This window comes from Schistocerca serialis, chromosome 1 (genome assembly GCF_023864345.2).
Source record: "Schistocerca serialis cubense isolate TAMUIC-IGC-003099 chromosome 1, iqSchSeri2.2, whole genome shotgun sequence".
In the NCBI taxonomy this organism is placed as follows: domain Eukaryota; kingdom Metazoa; phylum Arthropoda; class Insecta; order Orthoptera; family Acrididae; genus Schistocerca; species Schistocerca serialis.
The window spans coordinates 1,278,151,072-1,278,178,736 of record NC_064638.1 but is presented as its reverse complement, the minus strand read 5'-3'; the positions used below and the strand labels follow the sequence as shown (position 1 = coordinate 1,278,178,736).

Below are 27,665 nucleotides of genomic sequence, written 5' to 3'. Positions count from 1 at the left end.
TAAGGAAATGTATGCCTTTGGTAGCCACTAATGCATAATCCGCTAGTGTCTGAGGTACTGAGGTAGACAGGTTGAGTGCTCTTCTCAGATCTGCCAGCAGGGCACACACTGCAAAATAAATGGAATGTGGGTATGGCAGGTTTCAATAGAGGAGTCTCCTGAAAGAAGTGCTGACCAAGTCAACAACCAAACACCCTTAGTATCAAGATTCATCAAGACAGAACTAGCAACTTGCAGTCTTGCATTATCTTGTTCAAAGATAAAGTCACAGAGGCCATGAAGGCATCAGAAATATAATGGCTGTTGTCCGCATTAGCAGCTATGGGAGCTAGAGATGATCACATTATGTACCCAACAGCACCCTATACCATCAGACAGGTAATGAGACTGTAATGGTGACAATCCAATCCCAAAGAAAGCAGGTGTTGACAGATGTGAAAATTACCGAACTATCATTTTAATAAGTCACAGCTGCAAAATACTAACGCGAATTATTTATAGACGAATGGAAAAACTGGTAGAAGCCGACCTCGGGGAAGATCAGTTTGGATTCCGTAGAAATGTTGGAACACGTGAGGCAATACTGACCTTACGACATCTTAGAAGCTAGATTAAGGAAAGGCAAACCTACGTTTGTAGCATTTGTAGACTTAGAGAAAGCTTTTGACAACATTGACTGCAATACTCTCTTTCAAATTCTGAAGGTGGCAGGGGTAAAATACAGGGAGCGAAAGGCTATTTACAATTTGTACAGAAACCAGATGGCAGTTATAAGAGTCGAGGGGCATGAAAGGGAAGCAGTGGTTGGGAAAGGACGGAGACAGGGTTGTAGCCTCTCCCCGATGTTATTCAATCTGTATATTGAGCAAGCAGTAAAGGAAACAAAAGAAAAATTCGGAGTAGGTATTAAAATTCATGGAGAAGAAGTAAAAACTTTGAGGTTCGCCGATGACATTGTAATTCTGTCAGAGACAGCAAAGGACTTGGAAGAGCAGTTGAACGGAATGGACAGTGTCTTGAAAGGAGGATATAAGATGAACATCAACAAAAGCAAAACGAGGATAATGGAATGTAGTCAAATTAAGTCGGGTGATGCTGAGGGAATTAGATTAGGAAATGAGACACTTAAAGTAGTAAAGGAGTTTTGCTATTTAGGGAGTAAAATAACTGATGATGGTCGAAGTAGAGAGGATATAAAATGTAGACTGGCAATGGCAAGGAAAGAGTTTCTGAAGAGGAGAAATTTGTTAACATCGAGTATAGGTTTAAGTGTCAGGAAGTCGTTTCTGAAAGTGTTTGTATGAAGTGTAGCCATGTATGGAAGTGAAAAATGGACAATAACTAGTTTGGACAAGAAGAGAATAGAAGCTTTCGAAATGTGGTGCTACAGAAGAATGCTGAAGATACGGTAGGTAGATCACGTAACTAATGAGGAGGTATTGAATAGGATTGGGGAGAAGAGAAGTTTGTGGCACAACTTGACAAGGAGAAGGTACCGGTTGGTAGGACATGTTTTGAGGCATCAAGGGATCACAAATTTAGCATTGGAGGGCAGCGTGGAGGGTACAAATCGTAGAGGGAGACCAAGAGATGAATACATTAAGCAGATTCAGAAGGATGTAGGCTGCAGTAGGTACTGGGAGATGAGAAGCTTGCACAGGATAGAGTAGCATGGAGAGCTGCATCAAACCAGTCTCAGGACTGAAGACCACAACAACAACAATGGTGATAAATGTAATATGGAAACAACATTCGTTCTCCTCAAAGTCACCACAAACATATTTCTTTCACAATTCTGTGGAAAGAAACAATATTTGTATGTAAAGTTGACATATTATCACTCCCGCGTCCACTGTTGTCACTGGGCACGCCACTGTCGGCATGCCTCTCTCTGTTGCTGTGTCACGGGGCATTATAACAAGAGTCTCTGTGGTGCTGCGGACGACACATTGTAGGCGTGGACCCTTTTCTTGCTGCAAAGAATCCCATTGCCTGACGAGATATGGATATACGGCCCTGCTTGGCAGAGTGAACACTATATCAGTCCACTCGGATGCTAGTTACGTGATACCACTGAGATACTGTACGGTGTTGAGTACGGTCATCCCGAATCCATCCCACATTCAGAAGACAGTCGTGGGATTCCAAACAACATAAGAAGCAACGGTGTGGAACAATGAAACACTGTCTCAACAGGCCACAATCCTACTGCTGTCAAAATCTGTAATGTGCTGGCAGATGTTTGTCATCCTTATAAGAAGATTAATACTATCTCATATACAATCAACATTCATATGCGATTGCAGTCTTTCTCGGCGTATTCCACTGATGAATTCTTCTCAGGTTATCAGCTGATTGGTGGCGTCGTCTTGATGCAATGTTTCAATGAGTTTCGTACCCATCATCTTCGGCCGAAGATGATGGGTGCGAAACTCATTGAAACATTGTGACAAGACGACGCCACCACTCGGCTGATAACCCGAGAAGCATTCATCAATTAACATTCAAATGTGATCTCTGAATGAGGAACCTGGTTTGTAAATTTTCCTTGTATGCAGAAGATAGAGGGCATTATATACAGAAGGTACATGGCATTATTCAAAACTATTTGGTACAGTTGTGCAAAAAATGCAAATCAACTATGTATCCAAGTTTGCACTGCACTTCATGCTAAACTGGCACTGTTTGACATCTTCACAGTGTTTCAGTTTTAATTCCATCAATGTACTTGACAGATTTGGGACAGAGATAAGCTACTGAATTAAACTTTTCCGGAATGATGGCACTAAGTGTAGATATGACTGTAATATCATCATTCCATTTGCAAGCGAAGGAGAGGAAAAGGAGGGAGAGTTGATATCGAAAGGAACCAGATGTATTGGTGTTTGACGTCCCACAGATGATAAGGCCGTGGCCTGGACAAGGATAGTGACATTTCAAAGGCACCATATTAGCATTCACCTCAATTGATTTACAGAAACCATAGGAAACCTAAACTTGGAGAGTCGAATGGGACTTGATTCTCAGTCATCGCAAATGAGAGGCCAGTGCCTGAACAATGTGCCACTTCGATGACAATGAAGTTGTTACTGATATCTCAGCACTTACCATTGTTGATAATAAGTTACTTGCTATTCACTTCACACTTTATTACGATCCACCTGGACAAACACAAAACCAAAAGCCACAGAATATTTCCTCTTTTCTACAGATACTAGTCAGCAGCATGTTGCTGTTAATTTTTTTTACTTGCCTCTTTCACTACACCTATTTTGTACTAATCAACCAACTGCATTACCATTTCTTACTGCTGAAATATAATGCTGGTAGTGAAGCCATACTTACTAGTTCTCAAGTCTGTTGCTAAGATATGACGTGCTGCTATCATCAGTTCCTTTCGCAAATTAGCAACCTCCATAGGACACAAAGTAAGAAGTGAAAGCATTCCTTTCACCATCTGACTTGCATGTTGGGCTACAACTTCTTGGTAAATTCTAATAATATATGCCAAAAATGATAGTGTTTTTATTTGAGCTCCCATGAAATCCACAAAAACTTCTTTATTAAATGAAGGACTCATTCTATATAAAAGAAAACGAAGAGATCATTTTTACAAACATACAACGAGCTAAAACTAATTCATTTTTTCACAAAAAATTAGAGTAAATGAATATAAAGATAAAATAAAAAATTTTGAATGAAAATTACAAAAATAATGACATTACACAAAATACAAATAGGCAACAACTGCACATTGTGTGTGTTGTCAACTGTTAAATACCTCTGTTGTTGAGTTGGCTGCAGAGATATTGTCGTCATTATCAGTGGAATGAAATCAGCCACATCTTGATGAACCTGTTGCTTGTACAGCTGATACATGAGCACAACTATTATTGGTAGTTCCTGGAGAACTTTCAGGGACATAACTGCTCTTGGTATTAAATTATACTGTTAAACAGGAAAAGTAAAGAATTCAAGATTAACAACAGACCTTGGAATGCTCAAATTCACATGCAATTTTTTGTGTATCATTCAATAATAGTGTTCTATTTGACTATCTCATCAAGGAGGAGAACTTTCAGGGGCTGGAACAAGTCATGGTGATGGTAGTGGTGGTATGGGGGTTGTTTCAGTGCAAAGACTGGTTTCATGCAACTCTCCACAGTAAACTATACTTTGAAAGCCTCTTCACCTCTGCATAACTACTGCAACCTTCATCTATCTGATCCCGCTTAACTGTATTCAAGCCTTGGTGCCCCTCTAAAATTCCTAACTGCAGACTTCTCTAGAGTACTACAGTGATGAATCCTCGATGCCTCAGGCCGTGTCCTGTCAACTAATTTCTTTTAGCCAAGCTGTGCCACAAATTTGCCCCCCCCCCCCCCTCCTTATTCAACTTAGCAACTCTTCGTAAGTAACTCAATCTACCCATCTCAGATTATTCTGTAGCACCACATTTCAAAAGCTTCTACTCTCTTTGTGTCTGAACCGCTTCCAAAAAGGTTACACTCCAAATAAATACCTTCAAAAGACACTTCCTGATGTTTAAATTTATATTTGACATTGACAAATTTCTCTTTTTTCAGAAATGCTTTCCTTGCAATAGTTAGGCAACATTTTACACCCTCCCTACTTGGCCATCATCAATAATTTTGCTGCCCAAATAGCAAAGCTAATCTACTACTTTTGGTGCCTCATTTCCAAATCTAATTCCTCAGCATTGTTCAACTTAATTCAACTGCATTCCATCACCTTTGTTTTCATTTTTTAAAATGTTTGTCTTAAAGTCTCTTTTTACACACCATCCATTCCACTCAACTGATCTTCCAAAATAACAATATCATCAGCCAAACTCAGAATTTGTATTTCTTCTGCCTAAACTTTAACTTCTTTCTAAAGTTCTCCTTGGTTCCTTTACTGCTTGTTCAATGTTGTTGTTGTTGTTGTTGTTGTGGTCTTCAGTCCTGAGAATGGTTTGATGCAGCTCTCCATGCTATTCTATCCTGTGCAAGTTTCTTCATCTCCCAGTACCTACTGCAACCTACATCCTTCTGAATCTGCTTAGTGTATTCATCTCTTGGTCTCCCCCTACGATTTTTACCCTCCATGCTGCCCTCCAATACTAAATTGGTGATCCCTTGATGCCTCAGAACATGTCCTACCAACCGATCCCTTCTTCTGGTCAAGTTGTGCCACAAACTTCTCTTCTCCCCAATCCTATTCAATACCTCCTCATTAGTTACATGATCTACCCACCGTATCTTCAGCATTCTTCTGTAGCACCACATTTCGAAAGCTTCTATTCTCTTCTTGTCCAAACTAGTTATCGTCCATGTTTCACTTCCATACATGGCTACACTCCATACAAACACTTTCAGAAACGACTTCCTGACACTTAAACCTATACTCGATGTTAACAAATTTCTCCTCTTCAGAAACTCTTTCCTTGCCATTGCCAGTCTACATTTTATATCCTCTCTACTTCGACCATCATCAGTTATTTTACTCCCTAAATAGCAAAACTCCTTTACTACTTTAAGTGTCTCATTTCCTAATCTAATACCCTCAACATCACCCGACTTAATTCGACTACATTCCATTATCCTCGTTTTGCCTTTGTTGATGTTCATCTTATATCCTCCCTTCAAGACACCATCCATTCCGTTCAACTGCTCTTCCAAGTCCTTTGCTGTCTCTGACAGAATTACAATGTCATCGGCGAACCTCAAAGTTTTTATTTCTTCTCCATGGATTTTAATACCTACTCCGAATTTTTCTTTTGTTTCCTTTACTGCTTGCTCAATATACAGATAGAACAACATCGGGGAGAGGCTACAACCCTGTCTTACTCCCTTCCCAACCACTGCTTCCCTTTCATGTCCCTCGACTCTTATAACTGCCATCTGGTTTCTGAACAAATTGTAAATAGCCTTTCACTCCCTGTATTTTACCCCTGCCACCTTTAGAATTTGAAAGAGAGTATTCCAGTCAACATTGTCATAAGCTTTCTCTAAGTCTACAAATGCTACAAACGTAGGTTTGCCTTTCCTTAATCTTTCTTTTACTAAGATAAGTCGTAAGGTCAGTATTGCCTCACATGTTCCAGTATTTCTACGGAATCCAAACTGATCTTCCCCGAGGTCGGCTTCTACTAGTTTTTCCATTCGTCTGTAAAGAATTCGTGTTAGTATTTTGCAGCTGTGGCTTATTAAACTGATTGTTCGGTAATTCTCACATCTGTCAACACCTGCTTTCTTTGGGATTGGAATTATTATATTCTTCTTGAAGTCTGAGGGTATTTCGCCTGTTTCATACATCTTGCTCACCAGATGGTAGAGTTTTGTCAGGACTGGCTCTCCCAAGGCCGTCAGTAGTTCCAATGGAATGTTGTCTACTCCGGGGGCCTTGTTTCGACTCAGGTCTTTCAGTGCTCTGTCAAACTCTTCACGCAGTATCGTATCTCCCATTTCATCTTCATCTACATCCTCTACCATTTCCATAATATTGTCCTCAAGTACATCGCCCTTGTATAGACCCTCTATATACTCTTTCCACCTTTCTGCTTTCCCTTCTTTGCTCAGAACTGGGTTTCCATCAGAGCTCTTGATGTTCATACAAGTGGTTCTCTTATCTCCAAAGGTCTCTTTAATTTTCCTGTAGGCAGTATCTATCTTACCCCTAGTGAGATAAGCCTCTACATCCTTACATTTGTCCTCTAGCCATCCCTGCTTAGCCATTTTGCACTTCCTGTCGATCTCATTTTTTAGGCGTTTGTATTCCTTTTTGCCTGCTTCATTTACTGCATTTTTATATTTACTCTTTTCATCAATTAAATTCAATATTTCTTCTGTTACCCAAGGATTTCTACTAGCCCTCGTCTTTTTACCTACTTGATCCTCTGCTGCCTTCACGACTTCATCCCTCAAAGCTACCCATTCTTCTCCTACTGTATTTCTTTCCCCCATTCCTGTCAATTGTTCCCTTATGCTCTCCCTGAAACTCTGTACAACCTCTGGTTCTTTCAGTTTATCCAGGTCCCATCTCCTTAAATTCCCCCCTTTTTTGCAGTTTCTTCAGTTTTAATCTACAGGTCATAACCAATAGATTGTGGTCAGAGTCCGCATCTGTCCCTGGAAATGTCTTACAATTTAAAACCTGGTTCCTAAATCTCTGTCTTACCATTATATAATCTATCTGATACCTTTTAGTATCTCCAGGGTTCTTCCATGTATACAACCTTCTATCATGATTCTTAAACCAAGTGTTAGCTATGATTAAGTTGTGCTCTGTGCAAAATTCTACCAGACGGCTTCCTCTTTCATTTCTTAGCCCCAATCCATATTCACCTACTACATTTCCTTCTCTCCCTTTTCCTACACTCGAATTCCAGTCACCCATGACTATTAAATTTTCGTCTCCCTTCACTATCTGAATAATTTCTTTTATCTCCTCATACATTTCTTCAAGTTCTTCGTCATCTGCAGAGCTAGTTGGCATATAAACTTGTACTACTGTAGTAGGTGTGGGCTTCGTATCTATCTTGGCCACAATAATGCGTTCACTATGCTGTTTGTAGTAGCTTACCCGCGATCCTATTTTCCTATTCATTATTAAACCTACTCCTGCATTACCCCTATTTGATTTTGAATTTATAACCCTGTAGTCACCTGACCAAAAGTCTTGTTCCTCCTGCCACTGAACTTCACTAATTCCCACTATATCTAACTTTAACCTATCCATTTCCCTTTTCAAATTTTCTAACCTACCTGCCCGATTAAGGGACCTGACATTCCATGCTCAGATCCGTAGAAAGGCAGTTTTCTTTCTCCTGATAACGACATCCTCTTGAGTAGTCCCCGCCTGGAGATCCGAATGGGGGACTATTTTACCTCCGGAATATTTTACCCAAGAGGACGCCATCATCATTTAATCATACAGTAAAGCTGCATGCCCTCGGGAAAAATTACGGCCGTAGTTTCCCCTTGCTTTTTAGCCGTTCGCAGTACCAGTACAGCAAGGCCGTTTTGGTTATTGTTACAAGGCCAGATCAGTCAATCATCCAGACTGTTGCCCTTGCAACTACTGAAAAGGCTGCTGCCCCTCTTCAGGAACCACACGTTTGTCTGGCCTCTCAACAGATACCCCTCCGTTGTGGTTGCACCTACGGTACGGCTATCTGTATCGCTGAGGCACGCAAGCCTCCCCACCAACGCCAAGGTCCGTGGTTCATGGGGGGAAGCAGCAAGGTCCATGGTTCATGGGGAGGTTGTTCAATGTACAAACTGAATAAAATAGTGATAGTAAACAACCCTATCTCAATCCCTTCTCAACCGCTGTTTCCCTTTCACGTCCTGCATAAAATGTTAAAAGAGTTCTAATCTTTAACTGCCGTATCAAAATCCTATAAAAATAAAAAAGTAAAGTTTAAAAAAAGTTTACAAAAACGAGAGCAAGTCAGCACTTGCAGTTTACAGGAAGTTATTGCCAAAACTGTACAACACAAATGTTACCCTAATAAACCTACCAGTGCAACATGGGGGAGGAGATTAGTGTTTAACATCCCATCGACAACAAGGTCATTAGAGATGGAGCACAAGCTCAGATTAGGGAAGGATTGGGAAGGAAACTGGCCATGCCCTTTAAAAGGAATCATCCTGGCATTTGCCTGGAACAATTTAGGGAAATCACAGAAAACCTAAATCAGAATGGCCGGAGACAGGTTTGAAGCGTCGTCCTCCAGAATGTGAGTCCTGTGTGCTAACCAATGCACCACCTCGCTGAGTCAGTGCGACACGATCTCCCGCAGTAATCATGTGTTAATACAGAAATTCAGCGCTATAATTTAGAACTGCAGAAACTATGTAAAAAATTAAATCATGTGCACTTGCTAGACATAAGCAAACAGAAATGTGAAGAAAATATCAGGCGTGGACTTCACTTAAACAAAAATGGAAAGCTCAAGTTAGTGAACCAGATAATGGAACTTTGTATGGATCTGCATAAAACCACGGACTCAATCATCTTAGATAATAATCAACAAGTTTTTTTAGGCTCCATTTCAAGCAACACAATTTTACTGAACTAAACCCCTTGGACTAGAAAGAACGCTGTTCACATGCCGAAGAAACCGACTTGGAAGTGAATAAATTTCATTAAAATGCAGTGTTAAAAACTTGTGTAATAATTCAACTGATTCAGAATACCACATCACAAATTGTTGTAAAATATCGGTGCCCTTTAGCATAATGCATCCAAATGTAAGGTGCCTTAGGAATAAGCTCAATCTGCTGCAAGTATTTTGGATCAGAATTCACCACACCTGTTAGTAATTACTGAACATGGACTAAAAGACAATGAAATTGAGTATTACAAATTAGATGGTTATGTGTTAGCAGATAATTACTGCAGGCAACAACACAAAGGGAGTGGAATGGCAATATTTGTAAATGAACATTTTCCATTTAAGGAAATGTCATTTGTTGAACAACACTGCAAAGAAGGAACAATTGAAATGGCTGGTGTTGTGGTCCACATAAACACTCATTCAAGCAGGTTAGTTAAGCATAAAGTTATTTGTATGTACCACCAACCAAATACAGAGGCATTGTACTATCTTGATAGACTTAACAGAGTGTGATGGAGCAAGCTGGGACATTTTTACTTCCCCTCTTGTTTTGCCATCTGCCTCCTTAAATTTCATTTTTTCAATTTTAACAGATTACCATCAACATACGCGAATATAATCTGCATTTCAATGAAAGAGAAAGGTTGGCCCTCAGTTTTAAAGAGCATATCACCAGGTCTAATTTTGTGCTTAGTTTTATGTATGTAATTGATTTCGACCTAACCCTTGTAGTAGAAGAAACTGTTACAAAGAACCAATCTTTCAATGTATTCAGTTGATTTAATGAGTTAAGATTTAATTGTATTTTTTATAAATTAAACATCAAACAATGTGTAGTTTCAGTACCTTCTATTGTGAGGATATATAAAGGCCAGATTTTTGGTCACGAGACAGTCAGTCCACAGCCAAGTTTCAGACGAGAAACCTGTGTTGGTTAGAACAATAACAATGCAACAGTGAAATAAATGTTACATCAATAGTCCATGTGTAAAAACAATGACATTGTCTGTTTCCATACATACCTTTCTATTCTGCAAGAACTGTGAACTTTGTGGTTAGGTCTCTATTGCTCACAGATGTTCAATAGTAAACTATTGCAGTAGTATGTGGAGGTTTGCCTGCTAACTATTAATGTGGCTTATGGCAAGTTAGAACATTAGTGCATTGGCCACATACAACTGTGTATTATTGGGGGGTAGTGAAAATAAAAAACTGAAATGAAATGCAACTGTGCATCTGTCGGCTACATTATTTAGCGTACTCAGTGTCCAAATTACAAACCCCATTTTTCAGCCAGTGTAGCAATGCAGTACGTCGACACCAAGGACAACAACCAAAATAAATAAAGCAGGTGGAACTGCTACAAGAGCAATTAGACAAACAGGCCCCACTGACCTTAACATAGTTGGAGACTTAAATACTGATGCAAACTCCTGTAGTATAACCTATTTGGAAATAACAGATGTATTAAACTCATATAATCTCACAAATACATTGAACTCTGACACTACAGTAACAGAGTCAAGCTCCAGTAAGATAGATTATATAATAGTCAACAAAAATGTAAAAGACAGTGTTAACTTTCAAAGTGTTGATTTTCATCACCCAGATCACTATTGTTAGGTGTTAGAATATTTAAGGTTTGCTGTCTCAACAGCATCTAAGATAATTGAGAAGAAGCGGATTCTGAATAGCACCAACATCAGCGCCTTCAAAACTAAGTTAGCAGAGGACGAATGGGACACTATTTACCAAACTAAAGGGTCCAAAACAAATGAGAAGAATTTTATAAGAAAGTGCTGAAGCATTTTCACTGCTGCTGCCCTCTCAAAAAAAATAACCAGGGTACGAACCAACTAATACTAGGCTGACCTAGGCTGATTAACTTAAGGCAGAATATATATGATCTTGACTGTTTGTTTAAGGAAACAAAGCTACATATAATTAAGGAAAAATACAATCCAGCCCAAAAAAAAAAAACTTTTTAAGACAGACCTTTTACACTTGAGGAAACAGATAAACAATGACGCAACAGAGCGGTCAGCCCACATCCTGGAGACTAATCAATCAACGTTGTAAAGCCACCAGCAAGGAACAGAGTGAACCAGTTAGCATTAGACACGAGGGCCATCTAGTGAAAGATCCAAATGAAGTATGTAATTTATTCAATAAGCATTTTATCTCTCCTTTTGACCAACCAGCCCCTACTACAGATCTACAGGCTGGCACACTAAATGATGTCATGGATGGTATAGAGCTCAAATTTATGCAGGTGAACACCAAATGATGTCATGGATGGTATAGAGCTCAAATTTATGCAGGTGAATCAACAGGAAATATTTAACACAATACACAAGCTAAAGAAAAAGCATTCATCTGGACGACATGATATCTCAAGTGTAGTATTAAAGAAATGTGCCAATGAAATAACTAAACCCCTTACCTACCTTTTCAACTGCAGTATTAATGAAAACATATACCCAAATGCCTTAAAAATAAGTTTAATTCAGCCAATTAAAGAAGTAGTTTCAAATTATAGACTGATATCACTAATCCCTACCTTCAGTAAAACTGTTATCCTATCACAACTCACAACATTTTTCTCAAAACACAAAATGCTTACTGAATTGCAGCATAGGTTTAGAAAATACCTAAGCAAGGCCACTCAACTCCTTTGGTTCCATCAGATTCACCTGGTCCTACTCCAAATCCCATGCCACTTTCCTTGACGTTGACCTCCATCTGTCCAATGGCCAGCTTCACATGTCCGTCCACATCAAACCCACCAACAAACAACAGTACCTCCATTATGACAGCTGCCACCCATTCCACATCAAACGGTCCCTTCCCTACAGCCTAGGTCTTCGTGGCAAACGAATCTGCTCCAGTCCGGAATCCCTGAACCATTACACCAACAACCTGAAAACAGCTTTCACATCCCGCAACTACCCTCCCGGCCTGGTACAGGAGCAAATAACCAGAGCCACTTCCTCATCCCCTCAAACCCAGAGCCTCCCACAGAAGAACCACAAAAGTGCCCCACTTGTGACAGGATACTTTCCGGGACTGGATCAGACACTGAATGTGGCTCTCCAGCAGGGACACGACTTCCTCAAATCCTGCCCTGAAATGAGATCCATCCTTCCTGAAATCCTGCCCACTCCACCAAGAGTGTCTTTCCGTTGTCCACCAACCTTCGTAACCTCTTAGTTCATCCCTATGAAATCCCCAAACCACCTTCCCTACCCTCTGGCTCCTACCCTTGTAACCGCCCCCAGTGTAAAACCTGTCCCATGCACCCTCCCACCACCATCTACACCAGTCCTGTAACCCAGAAGGTGTACACGATCAAAGGCAGAGCCACGTGTGAAAGCATCCACGTGATTTACCAACTGACCTGCCTACACTGTGTGGGAATGACCAGCAACAAACTGTCCATTCGCATGAATGGACACAGGCAGACAGTGTTTGTTGGTAATGAGGATCACCCTGTGGCTAAACATGCCTTGGTGCACGGCCAGCACATCTTGGCACAGTGTTACACCATCCGGGTTATCTGGATACTTCCCACTAACACCAACCTGTCAGAACTCCGGGGATGGGAACTTGCCCTTCAGTATATCCTCTCTTCTCATTATCCGCCAGGCCTCAATCTCCGCTAATTTCAAGTTGCCGCTGCTCATACCTCACCTGTCTTTCAACAACATCTTTGCCTCTTTACTTCAGCCTCGACTGACATCTCTGCCCAAACTCTTTGCCTTTACAAATGTCTGCCTGTGTCTGTTTATGTGTGTGTGTGTGTGTGTGTGTGTGTGTGTGTGTGTGTGTGTGTGTGTGTGTGTGTGTGTGCGCGCGCGCGCGCGCGCGCGCGCGCGCGCGCGCGCGCGCGCGCGCGCGCGAGTGTATACCTGTCCTTTTTCCCCCCTAAGGTAAGTCTTTCCGCTCCCGGGATTGGAATGACACCTTACACTCTCCCTTAAAACCCACATCCTTTTGTCTTTCCCTCTCCTTCCCTCTTTCCTGATGAAGCAACCGTTGGTTGCGAAAGCTTGAATTTTGTGTGTGTGTTTGTGTTTGTTTGTGTGTCTATCGACCTGCCAGCGCTTTTGTTTGGTAAGTCACATCATCTTTGTTTTTAGCAATATAGAATGGGGTATGTATGCACACAGCCAGAATATTCCTGGACCTGAGCAAAGCTTTTGACTCAGTAATGCGGACATACAGTACCAGCGATGCATCAATGAAACTTCTACTCACCTATCTCGTGAACCAGAAACAGTGTACCAAACTTACCCATCAAATCGCCAATAAGATTTTAACTTTTAAATCCACAAGTGAAACAGTGACACAGAGAGTTCCTCTTTTTAGCATATATCAATGATGTCGCACACCCCATTAACTCGCACATTGTAAATTACACCTTGTTTTATTTCACGGTAAAGACGGTGAGGAACTGAAATTTTCAGCAAGTATTGTTGTTGTTGTGGTCTTCAGTCCTGAGACTGGTTTGATGCAGCTCTCCATGCTACTCTATCCTGTGCAAAGTTCTTCATCTCCCAGTACCTACTGCAACCTACATCCTTCTGAATCTGCTTAGTGTATTCATCTCTTGCCCTCCCTCTACGATTTTTACCCTCCACGCTGCCCTCCAATACTAAATTGGTGATCCCTTTATGCCTCAGAACATGTCCTACCAACCAATCCCTTCTTCTGGTCAAGTTGTGCCACAAACTTCTCTTCTCCCCAATCCTATTCAATACTTCCTCATTAGTTATGTGATCTACCCATCTAATCTTCAGCATTCTTCTGTAGCACCACATTTCGAAAGCTTCTATTCTCTTCTTGTCCAAACTATTTATCGTCCATGTTTCACTTCCATACATGGCTACACTCCATACAAATACTTTCAGAAAAGACTTCCTGACACTTAACTCTATACCCGATGTTAACAAATTTCTGTTCTTCAGAAACGCTTTCCTTGCCATTGCCAGTCTACATTTTATATCCTCTCTACTTCGACCATCATCAGTTATTTTACTCCCCAAATAGCAAAACTCCTTTACTACTTTAAGTGTCTCATTTCCTAATCTAATTCCCTCAGCATCACCCGACTTAATTAGACTACATTCCATTATCCTAGTTTTGCTTTTGTTGATGTCCATCTTAAACCCTCCTTTCAAGACACTGTCCATTCCGTTCAACAGCTCTTCCAAGTCCTTTGCTGTCTCTGACAGAATTACAATGTCATCGGCGAACCTCAAAGTTTTTATTTCTTCTCCATGCATTTTAATTCCTACTCCGAACTTTTCTTTTGTTTCCTTTATTGCTTGCTCAATATACAGATTGAATAACATCGGGGATAGGTTACAACCCTGTCCCACTCCTTTCCCAACCACTGCTTCCCTTTCATGCCCCTCGACTCTTGTAACTGCCATCTGGTTTCTGTACAAATTGTAAATAGCCTTTTGCTCCCTGTATTTTACCCCTGCCACGTTCAGAATTTGAAAGAGTATTCCAATCAACATTGTCAAAAGCTTTCTCTAAGTCTACAAATGCTAGAAACGTAGGTTTGCCTTTCCTTGATCTAGCTTCTAAGATAAGTCGTATGGTCAGTATTGCCTCACGTGTTCCAACATTTCTACGGAGTCCAAACTGATCTTCCCCGAGGTCGGCTTCTATCAGTTTTTCCATTCGTCTGTAAAGAATTCGCGTTAGTATTTTGCAGCTGTGACTTATTAAACTGATAGTTCGGTAATTTTCACATCTGTCAACACCTGCTATCTTTGGGATTGGAATTATTATATTCTTCTTGAAGTCTGAGGGTATTTCGCCTGTCTCATACATTTTGCTCACCAGATGGTAGAGTTTTGTCAGGACTGGCTCTCCCAAGGCTGTCAGTAGTTCTAATGAAATGTTGTCTACTCTGGGGCCCTTGATTTGACTCAGGTCTTTCAGTGCTCTGTCAAACTCTTCACGCACTATCATATCTCCCATTTCATCTTCATCTACATCCTCTTCCATTTCCATAATATTGTCCCCAAGTACATCGCCCTTGTATAGACCCTCTATATACTCCCTCCACCTTTCTGCTTTCCCTTCTTTGCTTAGAACTGGGTTTCCATCTGAGTTCTTGATATTCATACAAGTAGTTCTCTTTTCTCCAAAGGTCTCTTTAATTTTCCTGTAGGCAGTATCTATCTTACCCCTAGTGAGATAAGCCTCTACATCCTTACATTTTTCCTCTACCCATCACTGCTTCGCCATTTTGCACTTCCTGTCGATCTCATTTTTGAGACGTTTGTATTACTTTTTGCCTGCTTCATTTACTGCATCTTTATATTTTCTCTTTTCATCAATTAAATTCAATATTTCTTCTGTTACCCAATGGTTTCTACTAGCACTCGTTTTTTTACCTATTTGATCCTCTGCTGCCTTCACTATTTTATCCCTCAAAGTTACCCATTCTTCTTCTACTGTATTTCTTTCCCCCATTCCAGTCAGTTGTTCCCTTACGCTCTCCCTGAAACTCTGTACAACCTCTTGTTCTTTCAGTTTATCCAGGTCCCATCTCCTTAAATTCCCACCTTTTTTGCAGTTTCTTCAGTTTTAATCTAGTTCATAACCAACAGATTGTGGTCAGAGTCCACATCTGCCCCTGGAAATGTCTTACAATTTAAAACCTGGTTCCTAAATATCTGTCTTACCATTATATAATCTATCTGATACCTTTTAGTATCTCCAGGGTTCTTCCATGTATACAACCTTCTTTCATGATTCTTAAACCAAGTGTTAGCAATGATTAAGTTATGCTCTGCACAAAATTCTACCAGATGGCTTCCTCTCATTTCTTAGCCCCAATCCATATTCACCTACTAAGTTTCCTTCTCTCCCTTTTCCTACACTTGAATTCCAGTCACCCATGACTATTAAATTTTCGTCTCCCTTCACTATTTGAATAATTTCTTTTATCTCCTCATACATTTTATCAATTTCTTCGTCATCTGCAGAGCTAGTTGGCATATAAACTTGTACTACTGTAGTAGGTGTGGGCTTCGTATCTATCTTGGCCACAATAATGCGTTCACTATGCTGTTTGTAGTAGCTTACCCGTACTCCTATCTTTTTATTCATTATTAAACCTACTCCTGCATTACCCCTATTTGATTTTGAATTTTTAACCCTGTATTCACCTGACCAAAAGTCTTGTTCCTCCTGCCACTGAACTTCACTAATTCCCACTATATCTAACTTTAACATATCCATTTCCCTTTTCAAATTTTCTAACCTACCTGCCCGATTAAGGGATCTGACATTCCACACTCCGATTCGTAGAACGCCAGTTTTCTTTCTCCTGATAAAGACGTCCTCTTGAGTAGTCCCTGCCTGGAGATCCGAATGGGGGACTATTTTACCTCCGGAATATTTTACCCAAAAGGACGCCATCATCATTTAACCATATAGTAAAGCTGCACGCCCTCGGGAAAAATTACAGCCGTAGTTTCCCCTTGCTTTCAGCCGTTCGCAGTACCAGAACAGCAAGGCTATTTTGGTTAGTGTTACAAGGCCAGATCAGTCAATCATCCAGACTGTTGCCCCTGCAACTACTGAAAAGGCTGCTGCCCCTCTTCAGGAACCACACGTTTGTCTGGCCTCTCAACAGATACCCCTCTGTTGTGGTTGCACCTAAGGTACGGCTATCTGTATCGATGAGGCACGCAAGCCTCCCCACCAACGCCAAGGTCCGTGGTTCATGGGGGGAAGCAGCATGTATTGGGATACTAGAATTAAGTTCATATTTTCATGCACAAAGATTAAAGGTCAATGTAAATAAATCCCAGATGCTAATATTTACAACTGGCAGCTCACACTACTAATGCATAAATTAAATGAGGTATGCAGCAAAGTGGCAGAGGAAGCAAATGAGTGTAAATTTCTAGGGGACCATCTGGACTCAAACATCTGGTGGATTAGCCACATAAACGCTGTATGTCAACAATGGGCTGTATCTTCTTAGCCAACTGCCCAAAATGGTGCCCATCCACACGCTTAAAACTGTGTATTATGGGACAATCTATCATCATCTTAGCTAATGTATAGAAATATGGGGCTGTGCTGTAGACATTCACCTTAACAGAGTACTATTGCTACAAAAAAAGAGGGTTAAGGATTATGCATGGCTTAGGCTATAAAGACTCTTGAAGTGATGTTTTCAGATAACACAAGTACTTCACCATATACACTTTGTATCTTTATAAATTAATTACTTTTTTTGTCTCACAGAAAACTGAAGTAACTAAATGTAGTGTTTAATGTGACCACAACACCAGGTCCACAGAGAATTACTACTGAAAAAGAACAAGATTAAAAATGATGGACCAGAGCCCATATACTAATGGACTGATATGATATAATAAACCGCCAGAGTCCATGAAAAACAATAATAAAAAGCAATTCAAATCAAAATAAAAGAATTCTTAATTGAAAAGTGTCTCTATTCACTTAATGAAATTTAAATGGCTGAGTTTAAGAGCTGTAAAATAATGTATAAAAAAACTGGCTGTATTAATATATGTAAGATGTAGTGTATTTTTAATAATAATAATAATAATAATAATAATAATAACAATAATCTAAATAAATAAACATTATAGGACAGATGACCAAGCGGGGAAGTGCAATGGTTAGCATTAGCATACTAGACTTGCATTCGAGAAGACAACGGTTCAAACCTGTGTCTGGCCATCCCAGTTTAGGTTTTCCGTGATTTCCCTAGAAATTGCTTAATGCAAATGCCAGTATGGTTCCTTAGAAAGGGAACAGCCACTTTCCTTCTCCATCCTTCCCTAATCTGAGCTTGTGCTCCGGCTCTAATGACCTCATTGTCGACGCAACATTAAACACTAATCTCCTCCTCCTCCTATAGGGCAGATGAACAGTTTGCGAAGACATAGGGTTTGCGACTCCCCCCCCCCCCCCCCCCCACACACACACACACACACACACACACACAAAAGCAGGAAAGAGAAAGAGAAAAAGAGAGAGAGAGAGAGAGAGAGAGAGAGAGAGAGAGAGAGAGAGAGAGAAATAAAACATCACAAAATTGAAAGAGCACATGACATATCTTACCGTAACAGTCATGTCATCTGACTTCTTGTCACACTGGATGACAGTCATTGTAAATGTTTCCTTCAGTAGTGCCTCCACATTGATTTCCGATATGTCAGAAACTCTTATCGCAGCACGAGGTTCAAAAATTTTTGGCATATGGTTTGGTAGTTCTCGATATATAGATTTAACGAAGTGTAAAAAATTCTGAATCTAGAAAAGAATTTGATAACTATATAGTAAGTTAAGTCTTATCAGTGAATGTGTAAAACTATTTAATTGAGATTGTGATACAATTATGATGGCCTTCAATTGTTTAAGCCCAGCATACCACTTACTTCTGCATTAAACACAGGGCGATACTGTTTATGCAGTTCAATAATTATCCTCAAACACACCAAAACGTTCTCTTCATTTTCAATCTCCAGAAGCCGCATCATCAACGAGATTATAGACTTCACATATGGCCTCAAAACTTCATTTGTTGGAAGCCTGTGTATAACTTCCAATATAAGTTTCCGCACTTGCTACAAATAACGAATACAATAAGTCAATTATTGCCATCATAGTCAAAACTGACCACTGACCGACAGGAAACAAGAAAATATACATTCCACTTACCTGAATACTGTACTCTGCTATAAAATGTGTTTCCCCTTCCTGAAGGATTTTTATAAATATCTTCAGTGTATAGTCAAGGAATGACTGGTAAGCAGGATGCATCAGGATAGTCTTAAAAAATAAAACAATAAATAAAATGCTAACGTACTTATGTATTCTAAGCAAGATCTTAACATTAACATTCAAAACACACACATTGAAGCTACAACTGAGACTTTAAAATGGACTACAGCAGTAAACGACACTCTGAAAGAAGCACAGATAACACAGTAGGAAATATACGAAAGAAAATTTTTAGACGCGATCACAACTGGGCAATTGGTCAGCCTGAAAAAAACCCTAGATGACTGGAAATACTTGGTTGAGGGTATAAAACGAGTGCATTTTGAGTGAACAAAAATGGTAATAGCACAAAGAAACACTAAAGCAAAATTCTAAAATGTAATTTGTTACACCCTATTTGGACCAGCAAGGCCCAAACAAGAATATAAATAAAATAAATATTATGCCTGTACCATTCATACAGATTTTATTAACAGTTAAGTAACTTCTATAATTTTTATACTATAGAAGTACAAAAACACTCAACACAAAAAATAGAGCTTTTCAGCACCATCACATCCTCCGTCTATGGACTAAGAGGAAAGAGTTTAGAAGTCTGATATCATTCATAGAGTAAGAAGGAAAGTTAAAGAGAGTGGATGAGTTTCGAAGTTCCTAAATTGGTTGGAGGTTATTTGTTATTTATTTAACGTGCTCCATTAGCTTTAATGTTACATGTGTGAAGGTTAATTTAAAATTTTATCTGCAGAACTGCAGATTAACAAAGGTAATACAGCTCATACGATTGTATCAGATACATTTCTTTCCAAACACTAAATTAGAATATATAGAGACTTTACAATTTACTGAAATAATACATTTATACCTTCATCTACAAATCTTTGTTTTGAGCTACAATTACAAATATGATACTCACTGAGCATAGATCCGGGTTTTTCACAGTTGACACCAAAGGATTATCATACAACTGGGAATCTTATTGAATTACAAAAGTCATATAAGTATCAGTTTCAATTTACTGACTGTGCCATTGATGTCCCTTTTTAGTTAATTGCTTCCTAGGAATGACTCTTTCGTGAAGTTACTGCAGGCGAAAGCAGCTGGTCAACAGTTTGGCATCCTCCAGTACATGTGTACAGTACTTTTCAATTATTCTGAACCATTTCAATTATCCATGGTCTGTTAACATGACTGTGAAGTTCAGTGACAGCGGCAGATTAATTATTAGATGTTGGCAGATAAAAGGAAAATAGGCTTTCGTGTTTCCCCCATTTTTAGTTTGTTGCCACACAATCTCTAATCTGTTTCTCCACTCTTATCACTTATCTTTATCTTATGTTTTTCTTTATTGCAGTTATAAGTATTTTGCTGCAGCTTAGTGTTCTTTGTGATCGACCTGCTACCTCAGTTAGATTATCGATTAGTTCACTGCCCTGCATCCTTGTATGAGCTCAAATCTATACAAAATCTAACTGCTGACTGCAATCTTCTGATTCTACAGCATACTGCTTCAACCAAGAAGTTATGATGCTTTGGATTTCATAACGAATACAGTGTTACAACAAATCTGTCAATATTCATTAGTGATCACTGACTCAATCGTATTTAGAAACACAAATATTGTTCGGCTTGATTATATGATTATCCAATCTGAGCTGTAATTAGTGAGTGAGCTGCTGCTTGACAAATATTGCTTTCTCTGACCCCACTCTGTCATATAAATCCTCCCATTTGTGTTTACTTCAACAGGGTAGTAGTTCATCTTGTTTCCCAATCATTCTTTAATAGTCTGCTGTATTACACCAACTACTGTATTCTAGAGTAATAGTGTTTTGGCGCAACCACAAGTGCCGGAATGAAGACGAAGAATGCAAGAGCAGAAAAGGTGGTGAGACGACGTCGGCCAATGTTGCGCTGATTAGGACCGCGCCACGGCGGGAGTGTCCTCTAGCCGAGGAGAATATAAGCGCCACTCCTGCCAGCCTAGGCAGACAGTACTAGACAGGAACTTGTAGACCAACACTATGACAGCAGTTATTAGTGATCCATATTCGTTGCTTACATGGACATTGCCTATAGCAAAGAACATTACTCGTTTGCATGACGCCCATCGCTTGCGACACCGTTGTAAATTCAAAGGTAAGTATTGTCAGTCTTCTTATTTGTAATAAAACCTATTAATGTGATTTGGCTGAATTGTTGTACAGCATTCCAAGAACACAGCAATCCCTTAGGCACCCTATATGAGATGAGTGGGCAGGACCCCACAAATAGATACCGTCTGTCTGGCTTGTTTAGATTAGACTACATTAAAACAATTGACCATTTCTTTTATATTTAAAGTTATGGGCGCAAGGCCTGATAAAATGCATAGTGATTCATTGGGTGTTGCCCCATATACTTTCACTATCTTTAAATCCATTAATCGCTGTGCTCTACTAATTTTAGTGCAGTTGTATTGTCATTTCAGTGCTTTTATTCACTTAGGGAATACTGCTCCTTTATAAATAACTCTTACTGGTTCAGTGCACAAACCTCAATTGAGTCTGCCACATTTTAAATATGCTATAATTAAAGCTGTACATCTATTTGTCTTGTGCTGAATGGGTTTCTCTATTACAAACCTATCATCAATTATAACATACTGATATTTTAGATAATGTACCTGTAGAAGTTCTTTATTCTTAAGATAAATGATAAAGTAATTTTTTGTGAGTGACATCGCCTTTTCCTTGTGATGAGTCTAACTTTTGATTTCTGTTTACTGAATCTGAATTTTTTGTGGTTCTGTGTTACAGATGTTCTCAGTTTAAAGGGTGTTTCTTCCTTTAGTTAGTAGAATCAGATCGTCTATAAAAGCAATTACGAGAGAAGGCAAGCTAAATAATGACTCTTATCATACGGTCGATAAACCTACACTGCAACAAGACTTGTAGACAACCTCTGGTGGTGGTTCTGTCTTTTCCAATGTTGTTGAAGGTTAGTTTTGTAGTTTTGTGGTATGTCATTAAGATATACACAATGGATAAACTAAAAATAGGACCTTTCCTTATCTCTGATGCCATTTCAAGCACCTTAGTTATTCAAATATCATCACTGCTGATGTCCTTATTGCCTTGCCCAGATGAGTCTCATAAGCCAGTGTTTACGGTGACTGAATATCTCTGTGCGCCAATCTGCTTAGCCACAACGGTATAAATAAATGAAAACATCCAGGGCTTTTAAAGCTCTGCACCAAACTACGACTCAAAGCCAGAGCCTTGTTTTTAGAGGCGATTCTGTTACTGGCTAAACTATCCCGGTATAGCTCCCTTACCACACTCACAGCTTCAAGCCAGCCAGCACCTCTTTTTTACTTAAGTTCACTGAAGCCCTGTTGTATACCTTTAGTTGAGATGGCGTAAGAATAGCCATGACAGCTCACAGTGTTGTTGTCAGCTTTCAGCCACAAAGCATCAACAGTTGCAGGTGAAAACAGTCACTGTCTACAGCACTGTGACAACAATGAGGCACTGCCACAGAGTCATTTACAGAATCGCATTAGGTTATTGGTCGAGACAGGCACACAAAGCTGCCATGCCCAGCACACAGCAACTCTCAGGGATCAAGTTAACGCCAACTCAATTATGGCTGACAAACATCCTCGGAAACTGTGGGGGAGGGTCATGAGTCTGACCTGGAAAGCGCAGTCTGTAAAGTCATCCTCACACAGGAAAATTTTTACCATCTTGAAGCACACCAGTTGTGGCATCTGTGATGGCTGCTGCATGCTATGAAATGACCCGCTACATCTCTCAGAACATGCTCCTCAGCATGATTGGTGACCACAGCACTCTTGAGCGGCAGTTCTTGGCAGCACCTGGCATGCGAAACACTCAGCTTCTGTGCCAATATGGACATGCGTAATATACTTTAGCTGCGTTCACTCTGTTAGTGATTGTCAAAGAAGAGTGGAGAAAATCGAGGAGGAGATTCTGGGCTCATTAATGGCTCGAACAGTGAACTGCTGGTATATGAACACTACATAATGCTGTACAACGATCTGAGATACATACTACGAGAAATTGTTTGTTAACACAGTTGAAACTCAATCTCATTTCCAGTTTTAAACTGACTACTGTTGAAGAATAGTGTCCAATGTCAGTTAGTGCATGCATTGTATCCGTATTCTCCACATTGCATTGACGGTTTGTACTTCCCATAGGTTTGAAGCTCAGGAATCATTTTGCAATTTTATTTGAATGAAACAGGAGATGCGCGCGCACATGTATTTTACACAAAGTTTCATAATAGCGAAAACTTCCAGTGTGTAACCTGTGTTTACTTGCTGACACAGAACGGCAGTCACATTAAGACTTTTGACCACTGGGAAACATTCCAGCCATTGATCTATGCAACAAGAACTGCTGCAAACATGTCAGATATAATTAAGAACATCGACTATTGTAGATAACACAGAACAAGCTACATGCGAACCTGCTGCCTTTCTCTTCATAGTTCATGACACTATCGACCACATTATGCTTGGACACGAGTACACCACCTCAGTTACATGATATATATTGTGTAATGGTTGTATCTACTAATGTCATTATTTGATATTTCATTATGACAAATTGTACCCAAAACAACACTTATTCGATAGGTCATCATTGTGCTGTAGCATTGAAACGATATACTTACGTAGTGTCCTGTAAGTTTATTATAACAAATCGTTCTTAAAATGATGCATTTTCATGACCTCAAGACAGCATCAATGATCTGAGGCTTTGAAACTGCTTTTTTTATACCACGTACTCTATAATATTTTTTTAGAAAAAAAAGGAGTTTAACTCTGTAGAATACAATGTCTCCTTGTTCTGCTTGTGACATAAAACTGTTGCTGCATCTCATTGATCATGTTCCTCTCCACAAGGCAAAAATGGACATGCCAGATACACCTCATGCTTTGCTATGTAATGAAATGTGGAATTCCACACTGTGATTTTACCAATTCCTCATCCACATATGTTTTTGCTTTCTGTGAGAGGGTGTTTAAGAGCATTGCCTGCTAAAGACAAGGTTCTCTGTATAATTCTCAGCCTGTTACACAGTCTAATCCGTAGCAAAATTTTACGAACAGTGCACACAGTGCCGCATTGTAGAAAGATTTGTACCAGTAATGAGACATTACGAGAAGCCATCACACAGAGCAACAGTTTTGATAGCTCATCCAAGCTAGCCAGGCAGGCAACAAAGGCAGGTAGGCTGGTGGCCAAGTGCCGGAATGTGAAGTTTTCTACCAAGGCCGGAGCATGTGCAGCTTGACTGAACGGTGAGACAACTCAATGATAGCTAAGATGGAAGAAACGAGAGATCATTTTTATATCTGCAATGAAACTACACTACAGACCCTCAAACATTATACAGGTAAATCAATGAAAGTTTCTGAGTCACAGATAGGCACAACAAAAAGACTGTCACAATATAAGCTTTCGGCCATCAAGGCCAAAATAGACGACAGACACACAAACATACACAAATGCAAACACAACTCACAGACACAACTCCAGCCTCTGGCTGCTGAAGCCACACTCTTAATTATTACATTCCACCCTGGATTTTCCACTGTTTGATACAGACAAATCAAGTAAACCAGAAAAACTGCAGTGATGGAATGAGCTCACTGCAAAATCAAGCACTTTTCTATATTCAATTTTAAGGCAGATACTATTGTCTGAATTACAACAGGTTGTAAAATTAGTAATGAGTGTACCACTGGAGCAATTATGAAGTGTGAAAACAAGGCTGACAATGTTAGTAAACGCCACAACAAGCTATCTTTCAAACCACACATCTGCACAAAAAATTACAAACAAGTTTATGTGCCAAGATGCCAATACTGTAAATCCTCCACATTATCACACAATATGAAGATAGCACGAGTTTCCCCTATCCTCGCCTAATCATCCTAGTGGACAAGTACCCACAATTTACTATTTTATATGCTTGATAGGTAAGTTATGTAACTACCCATTAATAAAAATTGTGTAAAAAACTGCCATGGGTGCACAAATTGCAACGAATAAAACATGAAAAGAAGATATATTCCAACTAAAGTGCAGGTCACTCATTGTCCAAACTGGCCTTACATAAAGGGTGTCTCAAACCTTTGGAATCAGACAAACTGGTGATAGTGGGTCCACAACAAATTTCATTGAGACAGTGATGGTCGGAAACACATTATTTGTTGTGTTGTGGACATACAGAGCATACAGCACACTGCAACAATGTAGCTCATTGGACTTACAATTCATGTAAAGCTACCATTTCCACTTGTGCAGATAACATTCCATGCACATTTATTTGCTTTAAAATAAATCCTTTGGTTTTGTCAAAATCATTACTCCCATTGGTTTTATCCAGTTATTTCACACATCTATATCTTATTGACTAACTTGTCAACTTATTGACAAGAGTCTGAGAATAAAGTCTACATATGAGCTTTAAAGTGCCCATGCGTTACCAACCCCTATGATTTTATGCCAAGTCAGGCCAAAACGTTAGGTTATGCACGGGCCATTCCAACGGTAGCCAATAAAACTAGTGTACTCGCAGTAAGTAGACATTGTTTCCAACCATACTTAATTACATTTACTCAAAGCAGAACACCCTCTGCCTCACCTCCCCTCACCCTAGTGTACAACCTTTATTCTGTTAATCATTTTCAGTGATTAATTAATTCTGACCCATTGGTCATTCTGAAGTACACACAATAATGTAAATGCACAATATAAGCAAACACAATGTTAGGATTTATATAACGCCCCATGAGAAATTCATTTCAGCTCTGGTCCTGAACATACAAAAGAAAATGTTAGTTCTACACCTGCAATAGTTATCTTTAACAGTTCCTACGCTAAAGGAAGGAGCAGGACTGCTAGTTCTCAGCAAGTTATGCATAAGAGCTCCTGAGGAATTTAGAAGGTACAAAGTACTGGCAGATGTAAGATGTGACGGCCTAGTCATCAGCTGCATTGGATAAAGTAGCTGATAAAAACATTGCACACAGAATATGAGATATTTGAGTGAAAGTACCAGTCTGTCATACCGTTTGAACTTAGTCAAAAGAGTCTTAACAACCCCTACCATTTATCTGCCTCCACCTGTTCCCACCCTCCAATCTTGCTCATTCATTGTAACCTTATATGAATACACACATTCCACACTAGCATGCCTCTCTCAGCCCATTCTTGTCATGTTCTTCCTTTTTACCTATTCCACATTTATTAAATTTGCCCAACAGCCACCTCAGGTAGTCCGTAAACAGCAGGATGCAACACAGGTGTTTCTCAATTTTCTTTTAGCGGTACCTAGCTAAGCAATAATTTATCATGATTTCCAGGTGTCTACTGTGCAGCATCTCTGTTATTTGATGAGTAGTGAACCATCCACATACACACTATATCCTGTCCTGCACATTCCACTTATATTTATTACTGATGTGTAATGAGGTGTTCAGCTATCCAGTTGGTTTTTCTTCTTGCCGGAGTATGAATATAAACTTAAAAAATAAATAAATAAAATTATAAAAAAATGCTGCAAGAGAAAAGAATCATTTAACTTGTTTTAACAGGAAGTAGCAGTGCATGCAATACATTGTGCCTTACCTCGAAATTTTCACTTATTTCTTGGGCTGCCTTGAGTTTAATTTCATCCTTTGTGCCTGGATCTGCCAATATGGCAGCACATGATCGGTATGTTGTCATCTGAGCATAATGCTCTGGCAACCCTGGCACTGTGGCCGCTGGTGCCCTTCCTGAAAGCAAGAAATTATACTGTAACAACACAGTAGCAATAGTAATACTAATAATAATAATAATAATAATAATAATAATAATAATAATGCTTCATTCGATATCAAATGGTTTCCAATATACTGAACATGGTTAATTCTACAGGTTTTAGATCAATTTCAAACATATCTACATGTACGTCAGTAGTCCAAACACCATCTTACAGTGTGTGGCGGAGGGTACCACCACCACTCTCCCCACCCATTTCCAGTTATGTCGCAAATGTCTCATGACAAGAACGAATTTCGGTAAGCCTCCATCTGACCTTGAATCTTTTTACTTTTATGTTCATGGTCTTTTTACATGTTATACGTAGGAGGAAGCACAAAGCCACACCTTACAATTACTTCCTCCCTGTTCATTTTTTCTATAGAACATACCACCAAAAATCATCAAAATGTAGTAACCAAAGTACAAAAAGCACTTCACCAGACGAAACAAATATTAACAGAGAAGTGCATGTGTAGCTCAACAAATATAAAATAAAAATCAGGAAGTGCAAAAGCAATGGAAAATAGAACACAGCTATGCACCTTATAGATGAAACACTGACAAGTGGCTACCTTCTAGTAGGTCAGAAGTTTTATCAAAGTGGATGATATAAGTACAATGAATAATGAAAACCAAAAGGCCAGACAGAAGAATCGTGTATTCAGAAAAGAACATTCGTGACATCACTGTCTCCTTGGCCACCTGGGGCAATTCTTAAAGTGGTACATTTGGAGCATGTGCTTTTTCAGAACACTAGGCCTCTCTTCGTTCGAAACAATCTTTCTCTTATTTCATTGTACAATTCTGTGTGAAATGGCTCAGTTTGAAAATTTCCAGATGCTCACAAAACTATATTTTCACAAGTTACTGGTATGAGTGTTTTGAATACATAATTTATTTTGTAGCGAATCAGCGTTTGTTGTTTA

At 39.5% G+C, this 27,665-nt stretch overlaps 1 protein-coding gene across 1 annotated transcript in view; it reads right to left on the bottom strand.

The window, feature by feature from the left end:
• Nucleotides 1-27,665, bottom strand: part of LOC126419578 (transformation/transcription domain-associated protein) — a 435,226-nt gene that overhangs the window by 357,636 nt on the left and 49,925 nt on the right. The window contains exons 3-8 of the mRNA XM_050086768.1: nt 26,563-26,711; nt 18,851-18,961; nt 18,568-18,756; nt 18,251-18,442; nt 3,782-3,948; nt 3,346-3,581 (exon numbers count right to left, since the gene is read on the bottom strand). Coding sequence (XP_049942725.1) covers nt 3,346-3,581; nt 3,782-3,948; nt 18,251-18,442; nt 18,568-18,756; nt 18,851-18,961; nt 26,563-26,711 — 1,044 coding nt within the window. The remainder of the gene's footprint in view (nt 1-3,345; nt 3,582-3,781; nt 3,949-18,250; nt 18,443-18,567; nt 18,757-18,850; nt 18,962-26,562; nt 26,712-27,665) is intronic.